The sequence below is a fragment of the Diceros bicornis genome, chromosome 19, assembly GCF_020826845.1.
Source record: "Diceros bicornis minor isolate mBicDic1 chromosome 19, mDicBic1.mat.cur, whole genome shotgun sequence".
Taxonomy (NCBI): Eukaryota; Metazoa; Chordata; class Mammalia; order Perissodactyla; family Rhinocerotidae; genus Diceros; species Diceros bicornis.
The window spans coordinates 30010739-30036249 of NC_080758.1; the positions used below are offsets into that span (position 1 = coordinate 30010739).

At 45.3% G+C, this 25511-nt stretch overlaps 2 protein-coding genes across 4 annotated transcripts in view; both read right to left on the reverse strand.

Annotated features, from left to right (window-relative positions):
- Positions 1–23417, reverse strand: part of LOC131418588 (signal-regulatory protein beta-1-like) — a 65011-nt gene extending 41594 nt beyond the window's left edge. The window contains exons 1-5 of one of the 3 annotated variants that reach the window (XM_058563052.1): positions 23067–23417; positions 21046–21366; positions 20144–20473; positions 14356–14464; positions 9841–10302 (exon numbers count right to left, since the gene is read on the reverse strand). In XM_058563052.1, the coding sequence (XP_058419035.1) occupies positions 14358–14464; positions 20144–20473; positions 21046–21366; positions 23067–23334 (1026 nt within the window). In that variant the 5' untranslated portion in view covers positions 23335–23417 and the 3' untranslated portion in view covers positions 9841–10302; positions 14356–14357. Of the gene's footprint in view, positions 1–9840; positions 13721–14355; positions 14465–20143; positions 20474–21045; positions 21367–23066 lie in introns of those variants that run through there. The other 2 variants (XM_058563050.1, XM_058563051.1) reach the window with 2 other exon arrangements.
- The window catches only part of LOC131418586 (signal-regulatory protein beta-1-like), a 75855-nt gene continuing 60184 nt past the window's right edge, over positions 9841–25511 (reverse strand). Inside the window, exon 6 of the mRNA XM_058563047.1 lies at positions 9841–13720. The gene's annotated coding sequence lies outside the window, so the exon portion shown is untranslated. The remainder of the gene's footprint in view (positions 13721–25511) is intronic.

The following is a 25511-nucleotide window of genomic DNA, read 5'->3' on the forward strand; positions in this document are numbered from 1 at the left end:
TTTCACCCCACCCTGTGAGGGAGGTGCTTTTCTCAGCACCATTCTGCAGATAAGAAAATAATCACCCTTAAACGATCACACACAGGGTTTAGTCAAGGTTCCCCAGGGAAACCATGATTTGAATCCGAGTCCACGTGAGCACAGAGCAGTATTTTTGACCACTAGACCGTTGTGTGAAGGGCAGGGGTTGGGGTTGTGGAGGCTCAAGGAGTAAGGGACTGACTGGGGCACTGTGGTTCGGTGAGGAAGAGGTCAGGGGAAGTGTCACTGCAGAAAGGACCCTTGAGCTGTATCTTAAAGGAAGACTAGGAGTTTGATGGCTTCCTTTCCTTAAGTGACAGCCCAGAAGCCATGCTGAAAATAGGAAAGAGTATGAGATTTACAGCAGGAAGATCTGCCTTGATCATTAGTTCCAGCTCTTCCTGGCTATGTGACCCTGGACAAGTTGCCTAACATCTCTGGGCCTCCATTTCTTCATGTATTAAATGGCAGTTATCATGAAATTAGAGATCACGGATGTAATGCATCTAGCACTAGCGCAGTGCCTGGCAAATAGTAGGAGCTTCATGCTAATTACAACTCATTGATGAGGTTGCCCTGTGTTTGAATCCCAGCTCTGCCACTTACCATCTTGGTAACCTTTGGCAAGTTGCTAACCTCTCTGTGCCTCAGTTTCCTCATCTTTATAATGGAATAATAATGGTACCTACCACATAAGGTTATGAAAATAAAATAAATCAATACCTGTGAAGTGCTCAGAAGAGTTTCAGGCACAAATCAGGTGCACGACAGAGATTGGCCACTTTTGATACTTCTGTGTGCTACACGCTATGATAAGAGCTTTATACTTTTATTCATTAACTAGTTCCACAAATTATCACGGAGGTTTGCCACATTCTAGGCAATGTTCAAGGTGCATCAGGGGATCTCAATTTGTTTAGGACACAGTGGGAACCCTGAGTGTGACACCAAGTTTGTTGTCTAGGGGGAGGGGCTGTGGGGACAGGATAGGGGTGGGGTGACATAGGTGGTGAGAAATGAGGCTGGAGAGGTGGAATGGGCCAGACAATGAAACACGCTTTATGTGATGTCATCCTGTAAGCTGGGGAGCGCCATGGAGAGATTCAATCTGGTGAAGTTTTACTCTTAGAATTTCTGACTCCCCAGTTGAAAACTGAGTCTATGTGTCAAAGTCTTTGTGATTCCAAGAAGATTATAGTCCTTTGATTCATGACCCTTAATGTCTCTCACTGGCTGTAGTTAGATGCTGTGAAAATGGCCACAACAGGGCCTTCTGGTTTCAACTCTGACAAGTAAAGAGCTCGAAGGTCATTACTCCCGCCCTTATGACAAGAAAAAGACAGGAAATAGTAAGTGTTGGAGAGGATGTGGAGAAAAGGGAACTCTCATACACGGCTGGTGGGAGTGCAAACTGCTGCAGCCACTATGGAAAACAGTATGGAGATTCCTCAAAACATTAAGAATAGAAATACCATACAATCCAGCTCTTCCACTGCTGGGTAATTATCCAAATAACGTGAAAACACGAATGTGTAAAGATATATGCACCCCTCTATTCACTGCAGCATTATTCACAATAGCCAAGACTTGGAAGCAACCTAAGTGCCCATCAAGGGACGAATGGATCAAGAAGATGGGGTATATATACACAATGGAATACTACTCAGCCATAAAAAAGATGAAATCTGGTCATTTGTGACAACATGGATGGACGTTGAGGGTAATATGTTGAGTGAAATAAGTCAGAGGGACAAAGTCATATATCATATGATCTCACTCATAAATAGAAGATAAAAACAACAACAAACAAACACATAGAGACAGTTATTGGATTGGTGGTTACCAGAGGGGAATGGATGAGGGGGTGGGTGAAAGGGATGATTAGGCGCATGTGTATGGTTTTGGATTGTAATTAGTCTTTGGGTGGTGAACATGATGTAATCTACAAAGAAATCAAACCATGATGGACACTCGTAATTTATATAACATTATACACCGTGTTACCACAATTAAAAAAAAAAAAGATAAAGAAAGAGAGAATCTGAACAGACCAATCACAAGTAAACAGATTGAAATAATCATAAAAAACCTCCCCAAAAACAAAAGTCCAGGACCCAGACGGCTTCTCTGGTGAATTCTCCCAAACATTCAAAGATTTAATGCCTATCCTTCTCAAACTCTTCAAAAAAATTGAAGAGGACGAGACACTTCCTAACTCATTATACGAGGCCAACATCACCCTGATACCAAAACCAGATGAGGACAACACAAAAAAATATAATTGCAGGCAAATATCACTGCTGAGATAGATGCAAAAATCCTTAATAAAGTAGTAGCAAATTGAATACAATAGTACTTTATAAGTATCATACACCACGACCAAATGAGATTTATTCCAGGGATGCAGCAATGGTTCTACATCCACAAATCAATCAATGTGATAGAGTACATTAAGAAACAAAGAATAAAAATCACATGAGCATCTCAATAGATGCAGAGCAGATATTTGATAAGATCCAACATCAATTTATGATAAAAACTCTCAATAAAATGGGTATAGAAGGAAAGTATCTCAACATAATAAAGGCCATATATAACAAACCCATAGCCAATATCATAGTGAATGGTGAAAAGCTGGAAACTATTTCTCTAAGAACAGGAACAATGCAATGATGCCCACTCTCACCTCTCTTATTCAACATAGTACTGGAAGTCCTAGCCAGAGCGATCAGGCAAGAAAAGGGTATCCGTATGGGAAAAGAAGAAGTAAAACTGTCACTATTTGCAAATGACATGATTCTGTATATAGAAAACCCTTAAGAAATCATCAAAAAGCTATTAGAAATAATTAACAAATACAGTAAACTTGCAGGGTACAAACTCAACATACAAAAATCAGTTGCATTTCTATACAATAATCACGAAGGAAGAGAGAGAGAAATCAAGAATACAATCTCATTGACAATTGCAACAAAGAGAATAATATACCTAGGAATAAATTTAACCAAGGAGGTGAAAGACTATACCCTGAAAACTATAAGACATTTTTGAAATATATTGAAGAAGACCTAAAGAAATGGAGATATTCTGTGCTCATAGATTGGAAGAATAAACGTAGTTAAAATGTCCATACTACCTAAAGCAATTGACAGATTCACTGTGATCCCAATCAGAATCCCAATGACATTTTTCATGGAAATAGAACAAAGAATCTTAAAATGTATATAGAAGAACAAAAGACCCTGAATAGACAAAGCTGAGAAGAAAGAACACAGCTGGAGGTATTGCACTCCCTGATTTCAAAATATACTACAAAGCTATAGTAATCAAAACAGCATGGTACTGGCACAAAAACAGACACACAGATCAATGGAACAGAACTGATAGCCCAGAAATAAACCCACACATCAAAGGACAGCTAATTTTCAACAAAGGAGCCCAGAACATACAATGTAGAATGGAAAGTCTCTTCAATAAATGGTGTTGGCAAAACTAGACAGCCACATGCAAAAGAAGGAAAGTAGACCATTATCTAACTCCCTACCCAAAAATTAAGTCCAAATGGCTTAAAGACTTGAATGTAAGACCTGAAACTATAAAACTCCTGGAAGAATAGGCAGTATGCCCTTGATATTGGTCTTAGCAGTATCTTTTTGAATATCATATCTCCTCAGGCAAGGGAAACAAAAGAAAAAATTTTAAAAAGGGACTACCTCAAACTAAAAAGCTTCTGTACGGCAAAGGATACCATCAACAAAATGAAAAGACAACCCACCAACTGGGAGAAAATATTTCCAAGCCATATATCCAATACAGTGTTAATATCCAAAATATGTAAAGAACTCATACAACTCAACAACAAAACAACAAACAAGCTGATCAAAAAATGGTCAGAAGAGATGAACACTTTCCCGAAGAGGACATACAAATGGCCAACAGGGACAATGAAAAGATGTTCAACATCACTAATTATCAGGGAAATGCACATCAAATTTACAATGAGATATCACCACACCCATCAGAATGGCTATTATTAAAAAGACAGGAAATAACAAGTGTTGGAGAGGGTGTGGAGAAAAAGGAACCCTCATACACTGCTGGTGGGAATCAAATTGGTGCAGCCACTATGGAAAAAAGTTCAGTGATTTCTCAAGAAATGGAAAATAGAAATACCGTTTGACCCAACTATTCTACTTCTGGGTATTTATCCAAAGAACATGAAAACAGTAATTTGAAAAGATATATGCACCCTTATGTTCATTGCAGCATTAGTCACAGTTGCCAGCCAAGATTTGGAAGCAACCTAAGTGCCCATCAATGGATGAATGAATAGAGAAGAGGGATAGATACACACACACACACACACACACACACACAATGGAATACTACTCAGCCATAGAAAAGATGAAATTGTCCCATTTGCAACAACATGGATGAAACTTGAGGGTATTATGCTGAGGGAAATAAGTCAGACAGAGAAAAACAATTACCGTATGACTTCACTCATATGTGTAAAGATAAACTACCAAACAAACACGTAGAAATGGAGAACGCATTGGTGGTTACCAGAGGGGAAGAGGGTGAGGGGAGGGCGAAAGGGGTAAAGGAACACATTGTATGGTGGCCGATGGAAAGTACACTCTTGGTGGTGAACGTGATACAGTGTATACAGAAGTCAAAATATAATTATGTCCACCTGAAATTTATATAATGTTATTAACAATGTAACCTCAATAAAATAAATTCAATAGAAAAAAGAAAATCTCCTGGTTATTTCGCAAGCCTGAGCCCCAAAAGGAACTGTGCTACCTTCAGAAAACAACTGAGTACTCACCAAGACGATGCCTCGAGCCCAAGGACAGAGGCTTGAACTGGGAGGACAAAGGTCCTCCCCAGAGAGGACAAAGCCTCTTCAGATCCTGAATAAAGTCTGCGAGCTCAAAACACAAGGAGAGCAGAGCTCAGAATCTGAGAGGACACTCATCAAATTGAAAGCAGGGAGCAACTGTCAGAAGCGAAGAGCACAAGGGGCTCGGTGGGGGTACCTCACTTGATTCTTGGGGTCACAGTCTCTACAGGGTCTCCTCCTTTGGATCTCAGTTTTCTGACACCATATATTTCAGCTTGAAAACAAATTCGCTTGTTAATTTGTCCTCAAAATGAGTTTATTTGAATAGACAAAAGAATTGCAATTTTGGATGTGCATGCCGTGGAGAATCATAGACAAATCCAGAAAATAAAGGAGAGGAGCTGGTTTTATAGAGAAAAATGGAGAACAGGGAGGTGCTGTCCTAAAGTCTGTTGTAGGAAAGTAACAGTTCGGGGTGGCAATGGCTTATCTTTGGCTGAGCTGTGGAGTTTCTCATTGGCTGGGCTGTTGCTGGGTGGGAGAGAAATGTTCCAGCAGAAGTAAAGTAGGGGCCCGCCCGGTTGTTTAGGGGTTAAGTTCACCCGCTCTGTTTCGGGGGCCCGGGGTTCGCAGGTTCAGGTGCTGGGCACAGCCCATCGCACCACTTGTCAAGCCATGCTGTGGGGACATCCCATATAAAATAGAGGAAGATGGGCACAGAAGTTAGCCCAGGGCCAATCTTGCCCAGCAAAAAGAGGAGGATTGACAAGGGATGTTAGCTCAGGGCTGGTCTTCCTCACACAAAACAAAAAGAAGAAGAAGAAGTAAAGTAGTTTTACTTCCTGTGCAAAGTACAAAGGTAAGTCTCTTAGTGTTTGGAGTAATCCACAATGTATGATAGGGCATGAGAGCTCCCCCTACGGGCCTTCCCTGTGCCAATTTATTTAAGTTTCTTTTATTAATTTCCACACTTTTCTTCCTTCCTCCCTCCTTCTCTCCAATCCTTCCTTCTTTCCTTCATCCCTTCCTTCCTTCCCCCTTTCCTACCTTCCTTCCTTCCTTCCTTCCTTCCTTCCTTCCTTCCTTCCTTCCTTCCTTCCTTCCTTCTTTCCTTCCCTACTTCGTCTCTCTTTCTCCCTCTCTCTGTCCTACAACTTCCAGGACTATGTTGAATAGGGGTTGAGAATGGACATCCTTGCCTTGTTCCTTCTCTTAGGGAGAAAACCTCCAGTCTTTCACCATTAATTATAACGATACCTGTAGATTTTCTTTATCAAATTTAGGAAGTTCCCCACTGTTTTTAATTTTCTGCGAGTTTTCATCATGAATGGGTGTTGGATTTTGTCAAATGCTTTTTCTGCATCAATTGATATATCACGGAATTGTTCTTCTTTAACCTGTGGATGTGATAGATTACAGTGATTGATTTTCAGAATCAGCTTTGCACACCTGGAATAAATATGACTTAGTCATGGTATATAGCTTTACACATTGTTAAATTCTATTTGCCCATATTCTGTTGAAGATTTTTGTGTCTAAGTTCGTAAGACATATTGGTCTGTAGTTTTGTTTTGTTTTTGGTAGAGTCTGTATCTGGTTTTGCTATCAAGGTATTAATGGCTTCATAAAATGAGTAGAGAGGTGGCCCCTCTTCTTCTATTTTCTGGAACAGATTGTATAAAATTGGTGTTAATTCTTCTTTAAATGTTTGCTCAAATTTTCCAGTGGGCCTGCATGTCTCATATATTTTATTTTCTCCTCAAACATCCAAGCCTTCCTCCTCCTTCCTCCTAATCAGATAATGGTCTTCCTTCCTCTTTCATCTGGTCTGACACCCTCAAGCCATCTGCTGTGGCAATTGGGACTCACAGCCTCTGCCAATAGACGAATGGCCTTGGGGAGTGGGCTCCCCATGGCTGCTCAGCTCTTCACCGTGTAGAGGCAGAACCATGCAGTTCTGTGGGGAGCCTGCGGGGCTCAGCTTCCACCACTGACCCAGAGTGACCACTTCTGGCCAGTGTTCCATGAGCACTCAAACCTCCGCAAATTTTAACAGTGATTACCTCTGGAAGGAGGCATTGTGGATTCTTATCTTGGTTTACAATTTCATGTTCTTCAACGTGTTTTTCTCCACTGAGCAGGTAGCATCTGTGTGGTGGTAATAAGTTTAAAAGACAGATCCTCAGTTCCCAGGGGCTGAGGGATGAGAGCTGTGATGTGGGCAGTGCTCAGCCGTGTGACTGTGGGGGTGAGTCCATTACCTGCACAAAGGTTTTGGAACAGACACGGCCACTGGGAGATTTTGTGAGCTGGGTGCCATCCCAGTCTAGTTATCTAAATTCCACCTGTTCTGGAATAGGGACAGAGAAAACATTCCCAAAAGAAATTCTGGAGGAATCAGTGGGGAGAACACAGTAAACGGGCATAGGGAGTCCTCACCACACACACCTGAGGTCCCACTCACCTGTGAGTCCCAGCAGCAGAGGTAGCAACAGTGATGGCAGAGGTGGGTAGGGGGAGGAGGCGGGGACAGGCGTCCTGGTGACCCTTGGAGCCTGCTCTGTTTAATCTGGTCCAGAAGAGGCCAAGGACTCTGTACTCTGAGGACAGAGGACAGTTCCTGCCTCCATGATGTCAGAGGAAGGGGACTGTGATAAGAGGAAAGGCCGTGGCACTGTGACACATTTTTTGTGATCACAAATTGGAGACACAAGGTTGCTACAGGCTCAGAAGTTGCTGCTGGAAATGTCGGAGGTTCCAAGGTGGAGGGAAACAACTTCTGCAGATTTGTGCTTCTTCTCGAGCCTCATTCCATCTGAGGTTCTCCCCACCCCCATAGTCCTTGCCTATCTAGGATCCCTGGAGACATGGTCTGAGCCAGGGGCTTCTGGAACCTCATGATGGGCAGATGTGGTCCAGCTTCTGCATGAGCCCAACATCTGACCTCACTGAGCTGCAAAGCTGCAGGTAGGAGGCTGGATCTCTATGGCCTCACCTTCTTGGAAATAGAGTTGAACTTGACAAGAGACCCCTTACCCCACTCCAGAGGTGTCAGAGGTAAAATTGAGTCCTGACGCAACGTCTGCTGTGAGCTCTTGGGTTTGCTATGGATGCCTGCATACAATACAGGAAGCTGCCTCCTTCTCCTTCCTGCAGAGGAATTGTGTTTGACTGGGAGAGAGGTTAGAGTTTTGGAGATGGTGATGTTTTGTGCTTTAGAAGATAGAAGGGGCTTCCAGGGAAGGTGGGCCTGGGAGAACACTCTCCAAGAGGGAAAGCAACACACCTGGAAATACACCTGGTTAGGTGAGGACTGCCTTTCCTGTCTGTCCTGGGTCTGGGGCCAGCTCTGGAGGAAGGGAGTAGAGGGGCAGAAGAAACACTCTCAGAGAGAGGAACCAGCATGTGGACCTCCTTCTTTTTCACCTCTGAAATGGACTCTACTCAAGCACAATTGTGGTTTAAAAGGACAGTTGGCCCACACTGAGCTAATGACCCTTTCATGTCCAAGCCTCCATAGCCAGGTACTGGCTGCTATGGCCGTTTCCCAATTGCTTCCTTGTCACCCCTGCCTCCACTTCAGACACCGACTAGATGTCAAGATACAATCTAGGTTCAAATCTTAATTCCATATCCTAGTAGCAGAGTAACCTTGAGCTCCTCACGCAGACCTGTATATTTTCTGACCTTGAAATGTTCACTTGTGTGCCTCAAATATTCAAAACTGAGTTCATAATCTGCACTCAAACATTCTCTTCTCACACCCCACCCTGTTCAGTTTGAGGCCCATCATCTGCCCATGGAGTGAAACCAAGAAGGGACGCAGGTTCTACACCCTCAGTCATCCATCCATATCTGTCTCCTACCAGACCCTGTTAGTTTTACCTCCAGAATACCTCTTGAATCTATTTCTCCATCTCCAGCATTATCTATTGCCTGAAGAAAACAATTACCTCTTAACTAGGCTAACCTCCTTCTTCTTGTGCCCCCATCATCTCTTCCTCCTCCTTCACCCAAGTGCTCTTTGACAACACGGGTCTCATTACACACATTTGTTGCATAAACACTTTTGTGGACTCTCATTGCTCTTAGTATAGTCAGACTATATGGTCTGTGATATATGGTAGTATAAACAATCACTCCTTCCATGACTGCTTGGCCCCTGGAGACAAAGGGATACCCACTTTGTCTGGTACTCAACACAGCCTCTTTGTCCCAGATTGGGTTCACTGGGAAACAGACTTTGAGTTGAGATTAACAAGCAGATCATTTTTTAGGGAGTACATTTAAGACCAATATCTGTGGAAGGGAGGAGAGGGAAGCAGGATTGGGTAGAAGGAGAAGTTGAGCTGCAATGAAGTCTCAGCGAAGACCTCAGCTGACCTCCCATGGAGCTCTGGTGCTAGGATGGTCCTTCAAAGTGTGCTGAGTTGGAGTGAGAAGGCTGGGCCTTTATATCACCATGTTGATGAGTCATTGGGTGTGGCATGTTATCAGGCATGACCTTGGGCAAGGAGGCTCTCCTCAGCTGAGGCAATTCCAGACAGGGCTGACAGCTGAGGGCCATCTTCTCCAGCCTGGTGCATCACAGCATTCACCAGGCACTTCAGAATGTCTTCCACCTGGGAATTCTTGGACTCAGGACGTCTAGTAACACCTCCAGTTAGATCTTCAAAGCTACCTCACCTCACCCAGGTAACCCAAGTTTCTCTGACCCCACTCGGTCTGAACTGGACTTTACTAACTGGAGAAGTTTAAGATGAATATCCTGGGGGACTGAGAAGCAGCTTCCTCTGGGTTCTGTGAGTGCCTGGGTCTGGGGTGAGCTCTGACAGAGGACAGAGGAAGGAAGAGAAGGTAACCTCAGACCTGGGAAGTGAGATGAAACTTCTGTATATTAACACACAAGTCTTCCTACTACCCATTCCTTGTGTTGTTTACCTAGATGGTGCAAGAAGCAGAGATCCAGCTGAGGGGAGGTTGAATTTTTTTAATAGATTTATTTCTTTTAGCAATTTTAGATTTACAGAAAAATTGGGATGATAATACAGAGTTCCATGTACTGCTGCACACAGTTTCCCCTATTATTAATACCTTATATTAGTGTGGTACATTTATTTCAAATAATGAACCTATATTGGCACATTATTATTAACCAAAGTCCATAGTTTATTTAGATGTTGTTTTAGCTGGGGTACTATAACAAAACCCTCTAAACAATGAAATTTATTTCTCTCAGCTCTGGAGGCTGCAAGTCCAAAATCAGGGCACCAGCATGGATGGGTGAGGGCCTCCTCTGCTCACAGATTTCTCATGGTGTCTTCACAAGGTGGAAGGGGCTCGGAATCTCTGTGGGGTCTCTTCTATAGGAGCACTAATCCCATTGATGAGGATGGAGCCCTCATGATCTAATCACCTTCCAAAGGCCTCACCTTCCAACATGATCATATTGGACTTTAGCATTCTAACATGTGAATTTCAGGGGGACACAACATTCAGACCACAGCATAATCCAATTTTTTTTGGTGCTCAGATTATTCCAGATTTGGCCTTCGGGAGCTCTTTCAGTTGGTTCCTGCACCACTTTGACCTACTCCAATCAATGAGCTGTTTTATTTTTCCTTTGGTACTTCCTTATTTTCTAGGTGCTATAGAATTTTTTTTTTTTTGAGGAAGATTAGCCCTGAGCTAACATCTGTTGCCAATCCTCCTATTTTGCTGAGTAAGATTGGCCCCGGGCTAACATCTGTGCCCATCTTCCTTTACTTTATATGTGGGACGCCGCCACAGCATGGCTTGAGAAGCAGTGCCTGGGTCCGTGCCAGGAATCTGAGCCTGAGAAGCCCAGGCAGGTGAAGTGGAGCGTGAACTTAACCACTATGCCACCGGGCCCACCCCAAGATGATGTGGAATTTTTCATGGGACTTTTTAAGCACAAAGAAGAGAGAGTAGTCTTTAACAAAAGGGCTTCAGAAGACAAGAATCAGATGGTGGAATGAAGAGAAACTTTACTTCAAAAGCCAACATCTAGTAGAAATTAATGTCCTCACTGAAGTAGTCATTCATTTATTTTTTCTAAAATATGATGATCTACTATATGGCAGTCACTGTTCTGACAACTGAGGATGCAGATAGTCCCTTCTCTGCTAGAACTGACATGCTATTTGAGGAAGACACACACACACACACACACACACACACAGGCAGGGTTCACTTTCCATGGTGCTGATATGCATGAATTTTAGTTACCATGGCTCAGTTAAATAACATCAGTCCCCATCACATGGTTGAAATTCCAATTACCACAGTAAATTTACTGTGAGCAATTGCAGAAGTACAAACTTTGCTGCTACCTCTTCTTCAGGCCGCAAATCACCATGTAACTGACAGATACTCATCATGATCAGTAACCAATCATATGATTTCTTTCACAGTCTGCAGCCATTGATCACTGTGACTCTGTTACTCAGTTTATGCACAGACAGCAAAGCATGTAGTCGTGTTGTCTCCTGGTCTCCCAGTGATGAACCCACATCACATTTTACAAAAATGAGTTATTGCAAAAGGGAATGGGCAACAGAGATGAAAGTGCAATGGAGAAACGAAAAGTGATAAAGCTGGAAGTGAAATGCAAATAGAATGTAAGTGGAGTCATAGAAGAAACAGCTGCCTGTGGGAATGACGACACTGATGCTGTTAGAAAGATTCCATGTGTCAGACAGAGGAACTTAGTGACGGCAAACTTACCACATAAATGAAGAAAGTGGTGGTGAGGAAAAGGGTGGAAATGTCTCGGAGGCAGTGACACCAGCAAACACTTCAAATTAAAGGAAATTCTGTAAAGATTTCACAACATTGAGAACACAAGGGATAGAAATATTGGAAGTTGGTCCAAACTTAGAAACGAGTATGATGATTCACCAAGGCATAGAAAAGATCCTTGATCTGTATCATAAATTATGCAATAAGAAGATGGCAAACACTGTTCAAACTGCTCTTGATAAGTTTTTACAAAGATAATAAAACACTTTACTTCTCAGTGTTTCTAATCTTCAAATGACAGTATACTAAATAAATATTAGTTTTTCTATTTCTCTTTTTCCTCTACATTTAAAACTGACAGTTTCCAATGTTTTGAAAAAATTTTTAAAGGTCACAGCACAATTATTAGTAATCTCATTGATTATTGACATCACTTTCCATGGTTTCAGTTTGCACACTCATTATTACACTCCTGCACTGCCAAGCAAAGTGAGCACTTCCTATATTTAGTGTGTCAGGTAATAATAAGTACTAAGGAAACAAATTAATCAGGTCAAGAGGAATTGGAATGCCAGGTGAGAGAGGAATTTATATTTTATGTAGGGTGGTTTATGGAAGGTGCCTTTACTAGAGTGACATTTGAGCAGAGACTTGAAAGAAAGGGGAGAGTAAACCATGTGGATATGGTGGGGGAAGAAGCAGAGGAGTGATACAATTTGACTCATATTTCCAAGGAACCACTATGGTTGAAACAAGAAAGCCAGCTAGAGACTCCTGCAGTGGCCCAGGAAGAGATGATGGTGGCTGGGATCAGGGATCAGTGGTGGGGGAGAAGTGTGCAGATTATGGAGATAACTCAGTGCTGTGCAGGGGAAGGTTTGGACAGGCTCAGGGGAGCTGACTGCTACATTTTCAGGAGTTATGGAAGCTGGTTGTTAAACTGTTGGTAGCTTAAAATTGGCAACGTTGGGAGTGTTTACACCAGAAAAATTGGCAGGCATTACAAATTAGGCTTTTTTTTCTTTTGGAGAATCAATTGTCAAACAATTGCCATCTCGCCTCTGGATATAAGCCTATTGAAGGCAGAATTAAATACAGGATATAAGAGAAAGAGAAATCAAGGATGACTCCACGGCTTTTGGACTGATGCCATGTGTACTATGAGCAACAGGGTTAAGAAGGATGCAAGATGATAGTAGAATTAGTGCTTTCATCACAGACAGATTAGGAAAAGCTTCTTTCTGGGTTTGAGGAGTAGGACACTGAGGCAAAGAGGAAGGAGAACAATTTTTCTTCTTAAAATCAGAATGGGAGGAGTCCAGACCCATGGCTTAGCAGTTAAGTGCCCGTGCTCTGCTACTGGCAGCCCGGGTTCGGATCTTGGGCGCCCACCGACGCACCGCTTGTCCAGCCATGCTGAGGCCGTGTCCCACATACAACAACTAGAAGCATGGGCAACTATGACATACCACTATCTACTGGGGCTTTGGGGAGAAAAAGAGAAAAAAAAAAGAAGGAGGAGGATTGGCAATAGATGTTAGCTCAGGGCCAGTCTTCCTTAGCAAAAAGAGAAGGATTGGCATGGATGTTAGCTCAGGGCTGATCTTCCTGAAAAAAAAAAAGAAAATCAGAATGGGAGTTCATTTGTACTCAAGAGGCAATAGAGCAACTCAGTGAGGCTGGGAAGTTGGGTTAGACAGGAATCCAGAAGACAGAATAACTCCTGATGCATGGACATGAGTGTGTAGTTCATGGCCAAGTCCCAAGGCAATGGATGAGAGATATCCTGATAGATGTAGACTTGAATAGTTTCTCACATTCTGGGGAGATGCTGTGAGCCAGTCCCCAGAGCTAAGTCCCATGGCCCCTCCTCAGGACCATGTTTGCAAACCCAGCTCTGGGGGCATCAAGGACTGGGAGATGGAGCAGCAGGAGTGTGTAAGCAGGCAGGTCTCCGGGGAGGGAAGGCATTTTGGAGCAGAGTCACGGAAGCTTCTAGTAGGATCCTTCCATTAGGCAGGGCCCCTCAGCTAAGGAAGGAGACAGCAGAGATTGCAGGTGGCACACAGCAGGGAAGGAAGGAAGGAGCTGTGGGAAACATGTCCACATTTAATTATCTGCTCATCATTACAGAAACGTTCCCTGTGTACCTCCTATGTCCCCGGTGCTGTTCTCCTCCTGAGAAAACTGTCATGAGACGACAGGTTGACCCTGCGATAGGACTCTGCTACCTCAGCCTTCCTCCCCGAGGCCTGATTCTCCTTCCCCATCCCTTCCACTCTGTCACTCAGAGGGTCAGAGCAGGAACAGCCCTCAGAGCAGCCTCTAGGACTTCTCAACATTACTCTAATGTGTGGGTTCCTTTTGCCCCATGAGCCCCAGCGTTCAAGTAATCTACAGAAGGTCTCCAAGGGAACCGCTCACTCAGCTCCCCTTCATTCAGCCTCCCACTGCCCACTTCCTCCACAGAACCACAAGGACTCTGTGGACACCCTTTGAAAACCCTTGATCCAGCCCTCCTGCTGCAGGACCCCACACAGTTCCTGGGATGGAGAACCTCTGAGAGGGATCCACAATACTCCTGAGTGTATTGAGGGAGGTGTGTCACCTTCTCTTAACTCCACGTGGGTCCTGACCCTTTGTGACCTGTGGGATGGCCGCTGTTACTGACCTTCCCCTTTATGGGACAGACCTTGGCCTGCCCTCCCAGCCCCGCGACTTACAGTCAGGCCCTCCACTTGCTGTGGACGTAGATGGCAGAGACTCCGATGGCCAGCAGCAGCTTTGTGCTTAGGAGGAGGACTACCAGAGGGACAGTAGACAGCTCTTCACCTGAAAATCAAGGGACAGGAGGAGCCATTAGAGGGGCCACACAGGAGCCATTCCTAGGGCCTCCACTTACTCCATCTGAGGCTACCCAGGCCATCAACATTCTGAAGCTTTTGAACTTGCATCCTGCTCAACCTTGAGGCAGAAATTAGGGTGAAGATGTTCCTCATTCTGACTCAACCCCTTCTCAAGCTACCAGTGCTGTCCCCCTGGAGGGAAGGGTGGAGAATGTGTACTCAGTGACCTATAAGCGTGTCTCCTGGTTGACTTACTTGATCCTCATACCTCTATGGAGCAGGTGTTATCCTCATTCCGATGAGGCAACTGAGGCTCAGAGACATTAGGGAGGGTCACAAGATTAGTGGGCTTCAATCCTAGGGAAATCCATCATTGTTCTCCTGTAGAATGACCCAGAGACCTTGTCTCTTGGACCAAGACATGTCCAAGCTGTCAGAGTCATAGGAATGAATGCCCATACAGCATGCAAGTGGAGTGAGGACAGGTTTCATGGTCAGAGGGAGAGATACAAGGCTGCCCTCGTTCACAGCAGGGGCGAGGTTGGATGACCCCATGTTCTCAGGAGCTGAGGGAGCCCTCAGGGTGCCTGACCTCATGAGACCTGCTGCCTGGAGCACACCCTGGTGAGTCTAGGAAATGGGGTCTCATGCTTGGGAGGGGCTTCAAACACCATCCAGCCCACCTGGACCCCAGTGAGGATGTCAGCTGAAATCTTTCTCTTAGACTCTGAAAATTGTATCTAAAGACGTACATTTGGGCTCTTTGCATTTTTAGAATGACCAGTTTTTGCTTTTAAAATTAAATAAATAATGATAATAAAATAACTTTTTTTTTTTTTTTTGCTGAGGAAGATTTTCCCTGAGCTAACATCTGTGCCAATTTTCCTCTATTTTGTTTGTGGGTCGCCACCACCGAGTGCTGTAGGTCCACACCTGGGAACTGAAATCCAGCTGCCGAGGGGGAGTGCACTGAACTTAACCACTATACCATGTGGCGAGCCCCTAAGATAATTTTTTATAAATAAAACTATCCTTAAGGAAGGAGAGGAGACCTCTTCTGGGGGTGTTGGAGGATGACAGTTCTCATTGAGCGGCTCTCTGAGACTTTCTGTCCGGTGAAGAAATTGCACTGCCCGAGTGCACCTCCTTCTGGAGGGCAGCTCACTTCTGAGGAACAGGTGAACTGGAGTATAGAGGCTCAGCCCTCTGCCCTCCACTGAAAACAGCTCTGAAAGACCACCCTGGCTCCACAGCTCTGTGAGAGCACGAGTCTGTGTTGTGCCTGGATTGTAGGTCACCAGCTCCCTGTCCCAGTCCTGCTCTCACTCCCACAGGCACGTTGGTCCTGGCTGCACTCCAGAAGAAGCTCCACATTCTCATGTCCATTTCAGAGTCTGCTTCTGAGCATAGTAGACCTATGGGAGTCCGTCTGGGAGTGGTCTGGAAAGCCAACTCTAAAATGCAAATACGGAACTGGACCACTCATCAGCTGGCTGGCCAGGAGGACCCCAGCACTGGCAGGAGGTGGAGCAGGGGAGGCCCTGGCTCCCCCTAGTGGAGCAAGAGTTTAAACTTCACCAGTGGTGAACTGGGAGGGTGTAACCAGAGGAATGGAGTACTTTGGGGTCAGGCATTTGAAATTGATGTGGGAAATGGTAATTATAAGGACTATGGAATTAATGGCTGTTGCTGTGGCATCAATCCTTTGAGGAAAGACAATGAAAATTAAGAGAGATGAATCACAAGGGAAAGGTCAAGTGTGAAAGCCAGAGGACTTCCTGGCAACACTGCAGAGTCTTATCTCCCAGAGCCAGAGGCAGAAGCTGAGGATGGACCCAGGACATCATTATATTAGCAGAGCTACAGAGGAGGCTGAATTCTCAACTTCAGTGGGCCTGTCTGCCAGAATAGGGCCCTGATGGGGACGTATGGCACCCTGAGATGTGGGACGGGGACACATGGGCCAAAGAACTCAGGACACTTCAGTGACTTCTGGGCACTGAGGACAAGGGCAGCATCACACTCCTTGTCTCCAAAAACGGCGTCTCCAAACCAGAAGAAAACACAAAGGGGGGAAAGAAAATTCTACAGAAAACTAGATCTCTGTATTAGTTGAAGAGAAAATGCTAAAACTGCAAAATAACTATGAGTTAAAGAAAGAAATCACCAAACCCTGTGCACAATCTGTCACTGGGCTGCCATCTCAGTCTCACCCAACCACCAGGAAGAGTGATGATGGCTCAGGAGAACAAAGGGTCCTGAGAGTTATTTGGAAAACTCACCACCAATATTAAATCCATCATAAATTAGAAAATGTTTCAAAAGTATGCTGCAGAGCTGAGCTCAGAAGGAGTTTCAAAGTATGCTTGATTGAAAAGGGCTGGCACAGAATCCTAAGAGTGTGTGAATATGTTACTTACATGGGAAAAGGCACTTGCCTTGGTGATTAAGTTAACGATCTTGAGATGAGGACATTGTCTTGGTTTATCTGAGTGGAGCCAGTGTAATCACAAAGATCCTTATAAGTGAAAGAGGGAGGCAGGGGAGTCGGAGAAGGAGACGTGATGGCAGAGTCAGAGGTCAGCGTGAGGTGGGGCCCTTAGCCAAGGAATGCAGCCGGCCTCTAGGAGCCGGAAAAGACAAGGACTCATATTCTGCCCTAGAGCCTCCAGAAGGAGCGCAGCCCTGCCACCCACTGTGGACCCCTGACCTCTAGAGCTGTAAGGTAATAAATTTGTGTCGTTTAAAGCCACTCAAGGGGCCGGCCCAGTGGCGCAAGCAGTTGGGTGCGCGCACTCCACTGCAGTGGCCTGGGGCTCGCCGGTTCGGATCCTGGGCATGCACCGATGCACCGCTTATTAAGCCATGCTGTGGCGGTGTCCCATATAAAGTAGTGGAAGATGGGCACGGATGTTAGCCCAGGGCCAGTCTTCCTCAGCCAAAAAGAGGAGGATTGGCATAGGGTGTCAGCTCAGGGCTGGTCTTCCTCACGAAAAAAATAAAAAATAAAGCCAGTGAAAGTGTGGTGATTTGTTACAGCCAGGATAGGAAACTAATACAAGGAGGCTGGGACATTTCAAAGGGACAGATGTGACTGTTGTCACTCAATTTGAAGTGTATATCTTCTGAGAGGAAAAGGCAAAAAAGAAGGAGGAAGTGCTGTTTGGCGATAGAGTAGTGAAAGGAAACAGGAAAAGGGGGGGAAGGAAGTTTAAGGTCCAAAAAGACAAAGAGAAATAAAAAACTCAGAGGCCTAAAACCTTTCTCCCATTGTCAAAACCAACCAACCAACCCAAACTCCATTAACATGCCTGGATTATGCTGTGCTGAGAGAAGAGAGGGCCGTTAAGCCAGGAATATTGTAAAGCGCGCCAACACCGTAGAAATGAACACAAAGATGTGCATCCTCACGCCAGACCCCTTGGACCCAGGACTGCAGTGGCTGGAGCCCTCAGACGCCTGAGGCAGGCTGGACATCCTGCTGCAGCAGGGTCATAGAGACATCTTGCACTTTGCTCCAGCCCGCCCACACGGACAACACAAAAACCGTTTCCCGCCTCAGTACACTAGCGAGCATGCTCGGTCAGGCACACTGAGAGCACCCAGAAGTAACAGCCCTGGTCTGAGCCTCGCGGGAGGTGGAGACTAAGGAGCAAACCCAGGCTGGTCCAGACAGGATGGTGTGGACCCGCCTCTCTCTGCTCACCCCCTTCAGTACAATCTGACTCCTAGAAACAACGTGAGGTACAAGCACAGGAGGACGCTGACAGGAGGACGAGGAAGCAGACTGGCTGGGCCCTGAGGACTGGAGGGAGAACACAGCGGCCAGGGGTCTAGATCCCACTCTCCTGACTGCCCAGCACAGGAGGAGACAAGGATGGCATTAGACAAAGGAGAAGTGTAACATCAGTCATCTAATTTCCTGCCTCAAGAAACAAGAGAAAATGGATTAAATTCCTCAAAAAGCACAACCTTCCACAATTCACCCCATATGAAATGAAATAATTTAAATAGCCCCAAACTCCTCAAATTCTTTTTCAAATCTGAAAAAGGATTCTCCAGGTCCAGATGGTTTCACAGGAATATTCTATCAAGTATTTATGGATGAATTAAACCCAATGTTGGAAGACAAAAACAGCTATAAAAGAAATTTGGGAAAATGTGAATATATACTCCACTTAGATGGTATTAAGGAATTAATTTTAATTGTATTAAGCGTGTAATGGTATAGGTTTTGTAGAAAAAAATGTCTTTAATCATATGACCACACAGTAGTGAACTCCATTTGCACCTGGATGTGCCTACAAGACTAAGTTATTAGTGGACACAATTATGCAACTTCAGTTATGTCTTTTGTTTTAAGGGAAATTAGACAATTTCCTATCTTCACTTTTCTACCAAGCAAGGTCATGGACACTCAGTGTCCTGGGTTGACCCAGCAGATGAGGACAACACCACAGGGCATGTGGGAAGGGACATGGCCCTTTGAAACGTCTTTTGGAGTAAAGACTCCTGGAAACCTGACTCGACTCCCTTCTGATGTTACCTGAGAGAGAAATAACACATATTTTCTTCATAGAAAGAGGGACTCTGTATGTCTTTGGGACAATGGCCAGCTGAGGGGAACGTGTCTCTGATTAGCACATATGTCCTGTATAGGCTGGTGGTCCCTGTCATCAGGGTCTCAGAATCACCTTGATTAGTTTACTCCAATGACCTGGTCTAATGGCAAAACGTCTTCAACAATATTTCCCCCATTGCTCCCCAAGTCTCTTCTGTAAAACTCCAAACTCTCAGGGTGGTTGAAGCAGGAAAAGAGATCATAGAGGAACTGGAATTTGCATGTAGTAAAGGTGCCCCGGTGGTTGTCTATTGCTGGTCCATTGTCACAAATCAGGAAACAAAGGAGGCCTGTACTGTGACCACTCAGGGTCACCAAGGTGACTGGTCCAGACTCACACCCCATGTCCTCAGGGCTCTTCTTCCAGCATTTCACAGAGTAGGTTGTGCAGGCGTGTGCTGGGGTTACATTACTGATGTGGATGGAAAAGTCTAGGATGGAATAGAGACTAGGCAGAGGTTACAAATGGCAAGGAGGAGGGAGGTGGGCTGCCATGGATGGTGATGTAATCATTGTTAGGTGAAGAAAGCAGGAGGCAGGATGCTATGAACAGGATGAGCTACCTCCTTCCCTACTTCTTTCTCTAATGTATATTTATGTCAAAAGACCTGTATTGGGGCCGGCCCTGTGGCGAAGTGGTTGAATTAGGTGCACTCTGCTTGGTGGCCTGGGTTCATGGGTTCAGATCCCAGGCACGGAAATACACCAGTCATCAGCCATGCTGTGGTGGTGACCCATATATAAATGGAGGAAGATTGGCAGATGTTAGCTCAGGGCTGATTTCCTCAAGCAAAAACAGAGGAAGATTGGCAGATGTTAGCTCAGGAGTAATCTTCCACACAAAAAAAAAAGATCTACAAAGATATGTACCAAAATATTACCAGAAATGACCCTTGGAGTGTGGGATTTGGGGGAGGGCAGCTTACTTCTAAGTTTTACTTTATATTTATAGACTTTTAAATTATTCTATGATAAGCATGAATTACTACTTTTAACATAAAAAAAAAAGATGAGGAGTCAGGTCAGTAGGAGTGGAGGCCTCACCAGGGGTTCCACCTGTGTCCTGCTCCTTCTGGTGGGCAGAGGCCTCCAGGGTATGGTGTTTGGTGACCGCCGGCTGCCCGTCATGCTCCACCTGGCAGGTGAGCACCACATCCTCCCTGTGGGCAGATGAGTTCACCAGGAGCCAGCTCATCCAGTTAAAGGTCCCATCCTTGTTCTCTATGAGTGTCAAGGCCATTTCTGTTCGGGAGACATTTCCGTTCTCCAACCAGGTCAGCTTTAGATGCCAGGGGTAGAACTTGTTCACCTGGCAGGTGACGTTCATCAGGTTCCCTGCCATGGGCTGTTGGGAAACCTCCAAGGTGGGCGGAACTGAAACAGCACAGGGCAGAGGCTCTGATCTTATGGAACAGACAGATCACAGAGGAGGGCTCCATACCTTAGCTCCCACCACCACAGATGGGAATCACTCAGGACAGTGCTAGGCGTGCAGTAGGCTATCAAACACTGAGAGTACTCTCTGCATATGAATGAAATCACAAAGCACAGTGCCAGGCACACAATAGGTGCTCAGGGACTGATAGCTCTTTTAGGGTCATAAGCTCAGCCCCTGGCAATACAGTGGGAGCATAATATCTGTATCCAAATAAATCAAATCACCAAGCACCAGGGAGCTGGGCTTAGAGTAGGTGCTCAGTAATTGGAACTGCTATTGGTAAGGTAGATGACACGACCTAGCACAGAGCTCGGCACATGGCAGGTGTTCACCTGGCAGCTGCCATTAGAACAGGTGAGTGACCAGCACATCCAGGTGCCTGGTGATTGGGAAGGATGGTCAGGAACTAGATTCCAGGCAATTCAGGCCTGGAGCAAACAGCAGGGGGAAGAGTGGGCTTGGGGCCTTGGGGGCAGGTGTGGGCTTGGGCTGGGGTGAGGGCATCTACCTCGGAGGGTCTCAGATAAGTTGGCCGTCCCACGAAGAGGAGGGCACCCCTGCAGAGTGACGTGGGCCACCTCGCAGATGACCTGGGAGCGAACGTCCCCCGGGGCCAGCACCACCTTGGCTGTGCTGGAGATGCTGTAGGAAATACTGTCTCCCTCTGGGTCCACGTTGGTCTGGGAGGCTGGGAGCTCATTCCCATTTTTGAACCACTTCAGGGTGATGTTTCTGGGGGAGAAGCCGTGGGACTCGCACGTGAAGCTCACTGTCTGCTCAGGTGGGGCCCTCGCCATGGGGCCCGATACCACGGGGGCAGAGGGTTTTGCTAGAAAAGGAGCATTTGTAAACAATAAACATGACTGTGATTATATCACTGACCATAAGTGTGTGACGCTCTTAAGAACCTTCACATATAGTATTTTTTAATCCTTCTAATAGTGCCAGGAGGGTGAGTCATCATCCTCATCTTACAGAGGAGGACACACAGGTTCCCAGAGGTGAACTCTGAGGAAGGGGATAGGTTGTGGGGAAACTCAATTCCTGCCCTGCCTATGCAGGAAATTTGTCAATATCCAACAAATTAAAATACACACACACACTGACCGAGCAATGCCATCTCCAGTGGGCATCTCTCACTGGAGTAGAGTGGTGCAGCACTGGTTTAGTATCCCAACGTTGGGAACAACTTTGTATCCATCAATGGAAGACTGTAGAATGAATGTGCTATCTCCATACGATGGATGTTATGCAGCTGTGGAAACAACGGGCAGCTCTAGTGCTGACATGGATTGCTTGATTGGGGGTGATGTGCCTGAAGGTTGGGAGAGGTTCCCAATCACCTTGGGCCTCAGGGTCTGAATGTGAGGAGCTTTCTGAACCTTTGGAAAACTGACACAAAGGAGAAATGCTGGCTCCCTGTTCAGTGGTTTTGTGAAGCGAGCTTTTATCCAGCATTTACTATGGGCCAGCCTCTGCCATCGAAAGAGTGTGCAATGTCAGCACAGGAAGGAGCCTGCCTGGAATCAGATCCAGGTTCTGATATGATCCCCTTACACACTGGCCATGTGACTGTGAGCACACCCCCATCATCTCTTGGCCTCAGGCTCCCCATCTGTACATGGGGCATTGGGCTTGATGGGTCTGAAAGTCCTTCCTGTGCAAGACATTTCAGGATTCAGGATCCGGGGCCTCTGGCAGAAAACCTTAAACGAGTTTCTTTGCTGCCTCAACAGTGAACCCATAAGTCAGTCCCATGAGGAACCTCTTCCCTGGGTGAAGGACATTCTGAGATGACCCAGCTTTGTCGGGAGCCTTCAGTGACTGTGTGAGTTGGTCTCTGAATCACTCGAGGGTTTTCTGGACAGACACACAGCAAACACCCAACCTGTGTGTGTCTCCTCCAGCTGGGCTGTCAGAGTAAACAGAGAGTCTGGGACTCTTAGGGATTCCTTTCAGTGTGATGTTTCTGAGGATGAGATGAAGAAACACACGTTCTCCCTCCCTGCCCTGCCTGGATTGCTCCTCACAGGAAGGGAAGAGGACGTGAGCCATCTGGGAGAAGAGCCTTTGCCTGCTGTGTCCACTGCTGCTTCCACAGCACAGAGCAGAGCCTGGAACACAGTAGGTGCTCAGTAAGTGCTGAGTAAAGGAAGACTCAGCCTCATTGAGGGGCACTCTCTGTGGGCCGGGGTGAGGTCTGACCGTGTGACTTGGAGAGTCACTCAGACTTTCAGTTCCCTCCTCCCTGGAACAAAGGGCTGGACGGGATGGAAAAGGCAAGGGCTGTGGAGCCAGGCAGATGGGTGTTCAGACATTTCCCCCCATTTACCAGCTGTGGGGCCTTGAGCAACTAGCACGACCTCTCCAGGCCTCAACTTCCCTGATCTGTGGAAGGGGGTGAAATCAGATCATGAATATAAGCACCCACTGCCACACCTGATTCTCGCTGTTGCTCAAAGAATGCGGGCCTTATTATTGACTTGCTGTCACACACCAGGGGACAAAGGAGGCCCACGCTGTACTCACCACTCACGGTGAGCTGGGTGCCTGGTCCAGACTTAATCTCCACGTCATCAGGGCTCCCTTTCTGGAATTTCACACAGTAGTAGATACCAGTGTCTGCTGGGGTGATGTTCCTGATGCGGATGGAATAGTCCATGCTGTTTCTGTTTGTGGTGTCTGCAACATTTTCTACTCGGGGGAAGTGGCCTCCTTTGAAACTGTAGATTAACTCCCGGCCTGGCCCTGTCCCCCTGAACCACTGAGTGGGCCCCACAGGGAGCAGGGAGGTCATGGTGCAGCGCAGAGTGGCCGTCTCTCCAGCTGCAACAGACACTGACTTCTCAGGCTGAATCACCTGCAGCTCCTCACCTGCCACTCCTGGAGGGGAACAGACCCGTTATTTATTCATCCTTATGTGATCTTGTGGGTTTTCTCAAGTGTTTGTCAACAGCAGCTTTCTCTGACTGAGCGCACACAATGAGTGTGCCTTGAGCTCAGCACGTTGCATAGACCAAACCTCATGTAACCCTCACAACGAGCCTGTCATGTGAGACTACCCCAGATGGTGAACTGAGGCACAGAGAGGCTGAGCGACGCGGCAGAGTGTGGGTCTGAGTGCCTGAGCCTTCTCTGGGAGTTTCGTGCTTCACCAAATATTCTGGATGTCCAATTTCTGGCCTCATGGAGGGTTGTACTTCTCGACCTTTGCATTGGGTGGGACCATGAAAGTATTTTAGACCACTGGTTTGCAGCAGAAGTGATGAAGGAATTTTGTGGGATACGCATTTCACTGCAAGAACATCTATGGATCAACTTCCCTCTTCCGCAGAGATCCACATGCTCATGATGGGTCTGCTCCATCAGCCTGGATACTTGAGTGGCAGTGATGGCAGAGCTCCCAAGACACAATGAACATGTAGATTAAATAAGATCTAAAACATTGTTTCAAGTTCCTGGGATTACTTTCCACAGCATAATCATGTTTTATAGTTTCCTACTCCTGCTGTAACAAATTACCCAAAACGTTGTGGTTTAAAACAACAGAAATTTATTGACTTGTCGTTATGGAGATCAGAAGTACACAACTGCTGTTACAGGAATATAATCCAGGGGTCAGCCAAGCTGCATTTCTTCTGGAAGCTCTCTTCCTTGCCCTCCAAATTCTAGATGCTGCCCACATTCCTTTACCCCTGGATCCTTTTATTCTTGTCACTTCTTATTACTCCTATTGCTCCTGTTACTCCTGTTACTCTAGCCTTTTGCTTCCATTGTCACTTGTCCTTGTCAATCTTTGACTTTCCTGACTCCTTCTTATAAGGACCCTGGTGTTTGCATTGGGCTCACTTTGATAATCAATGATAATCTCCCCATATCAAACGTCTTAACTTAGTCACTCATGCAGAATCTCTTTTGCGAGATACAGTAAAATATTGACAGGTTCTGGGTATTAGGACATGGGCCTCTTTGAGGGGCCAATGTTCTGTCTCCCACACTCATCTCTCCTAACTTTCAGAAACCATTTGTCATAATAGAAACCTAGGTGTGTGGTATTGTCTTACAAGGTGAAGGACAAGGCAACTCATGGGAATTTGGAAGAAGGGCTATTCAAGCAGTGCTCTGGAGAAATAGTTTGAAAAATAAAACTAGAAATCAATAACAGAAGGAGAAATGGAATATTTGTAAATATACAGAAATCAAACAATGTACTCGTAAAACATCAATAAGTGAAAGAAGAAATCACAAGGGAAATTAGGGAATACTTTGAGGCCAATGAAAACCAAAACACAATATACCAAAAGTTATGAGATGCAGTGGAAGCAGGGCTAGAGGGAAATGTACAGCTGTCAATGCAGACATTTAGAAAGAGGAAAGATCATAAATCAATAACTTAACTATACACCTTCAGAAATTAGAAAAAGAATTGCAAAATAATTACAAAATCCAAAGGTAGCAGAAGGAAGGAAATAATAAAGATTAGTGCAGAGATAAATAAAATGTGAATAGACAAACAACAGAGAAAATCAACAAAACCGAGAGTGGTTCTTCAAAAAAATCAACAAAATTGAGAAACCTTTAGCTAGATTGACTAAGAAAAACAGAGAGAAGACCCAAATAACTAAAATCAAATTAAAGGACACTACTAAAATTTTACGGAAATAAAAGAGATTATAACAGAGTACTGTGAAAAACTGTACACCAATAAATTGGATAACCTAGATAAAATGGGCAAATTCCTAGAAACACAATTTACCAAGACTGCATCATGAAGAAATAGAAAATCTGAATAGACCTATAACTAGGAAGGAGATTGAAATCAATAATAAAAAATGTCCCAACAAAGAAAATCTCACAACAACTAGGCTTTGCTGGTGAATTTTACCAAACATTTAAAAAAGAACTAACACTAATCCTCTTCAAATTCTTGCAAAAAATTGAAGAGGAAAGAAGTGTTCCTATCTTATTCAGAGT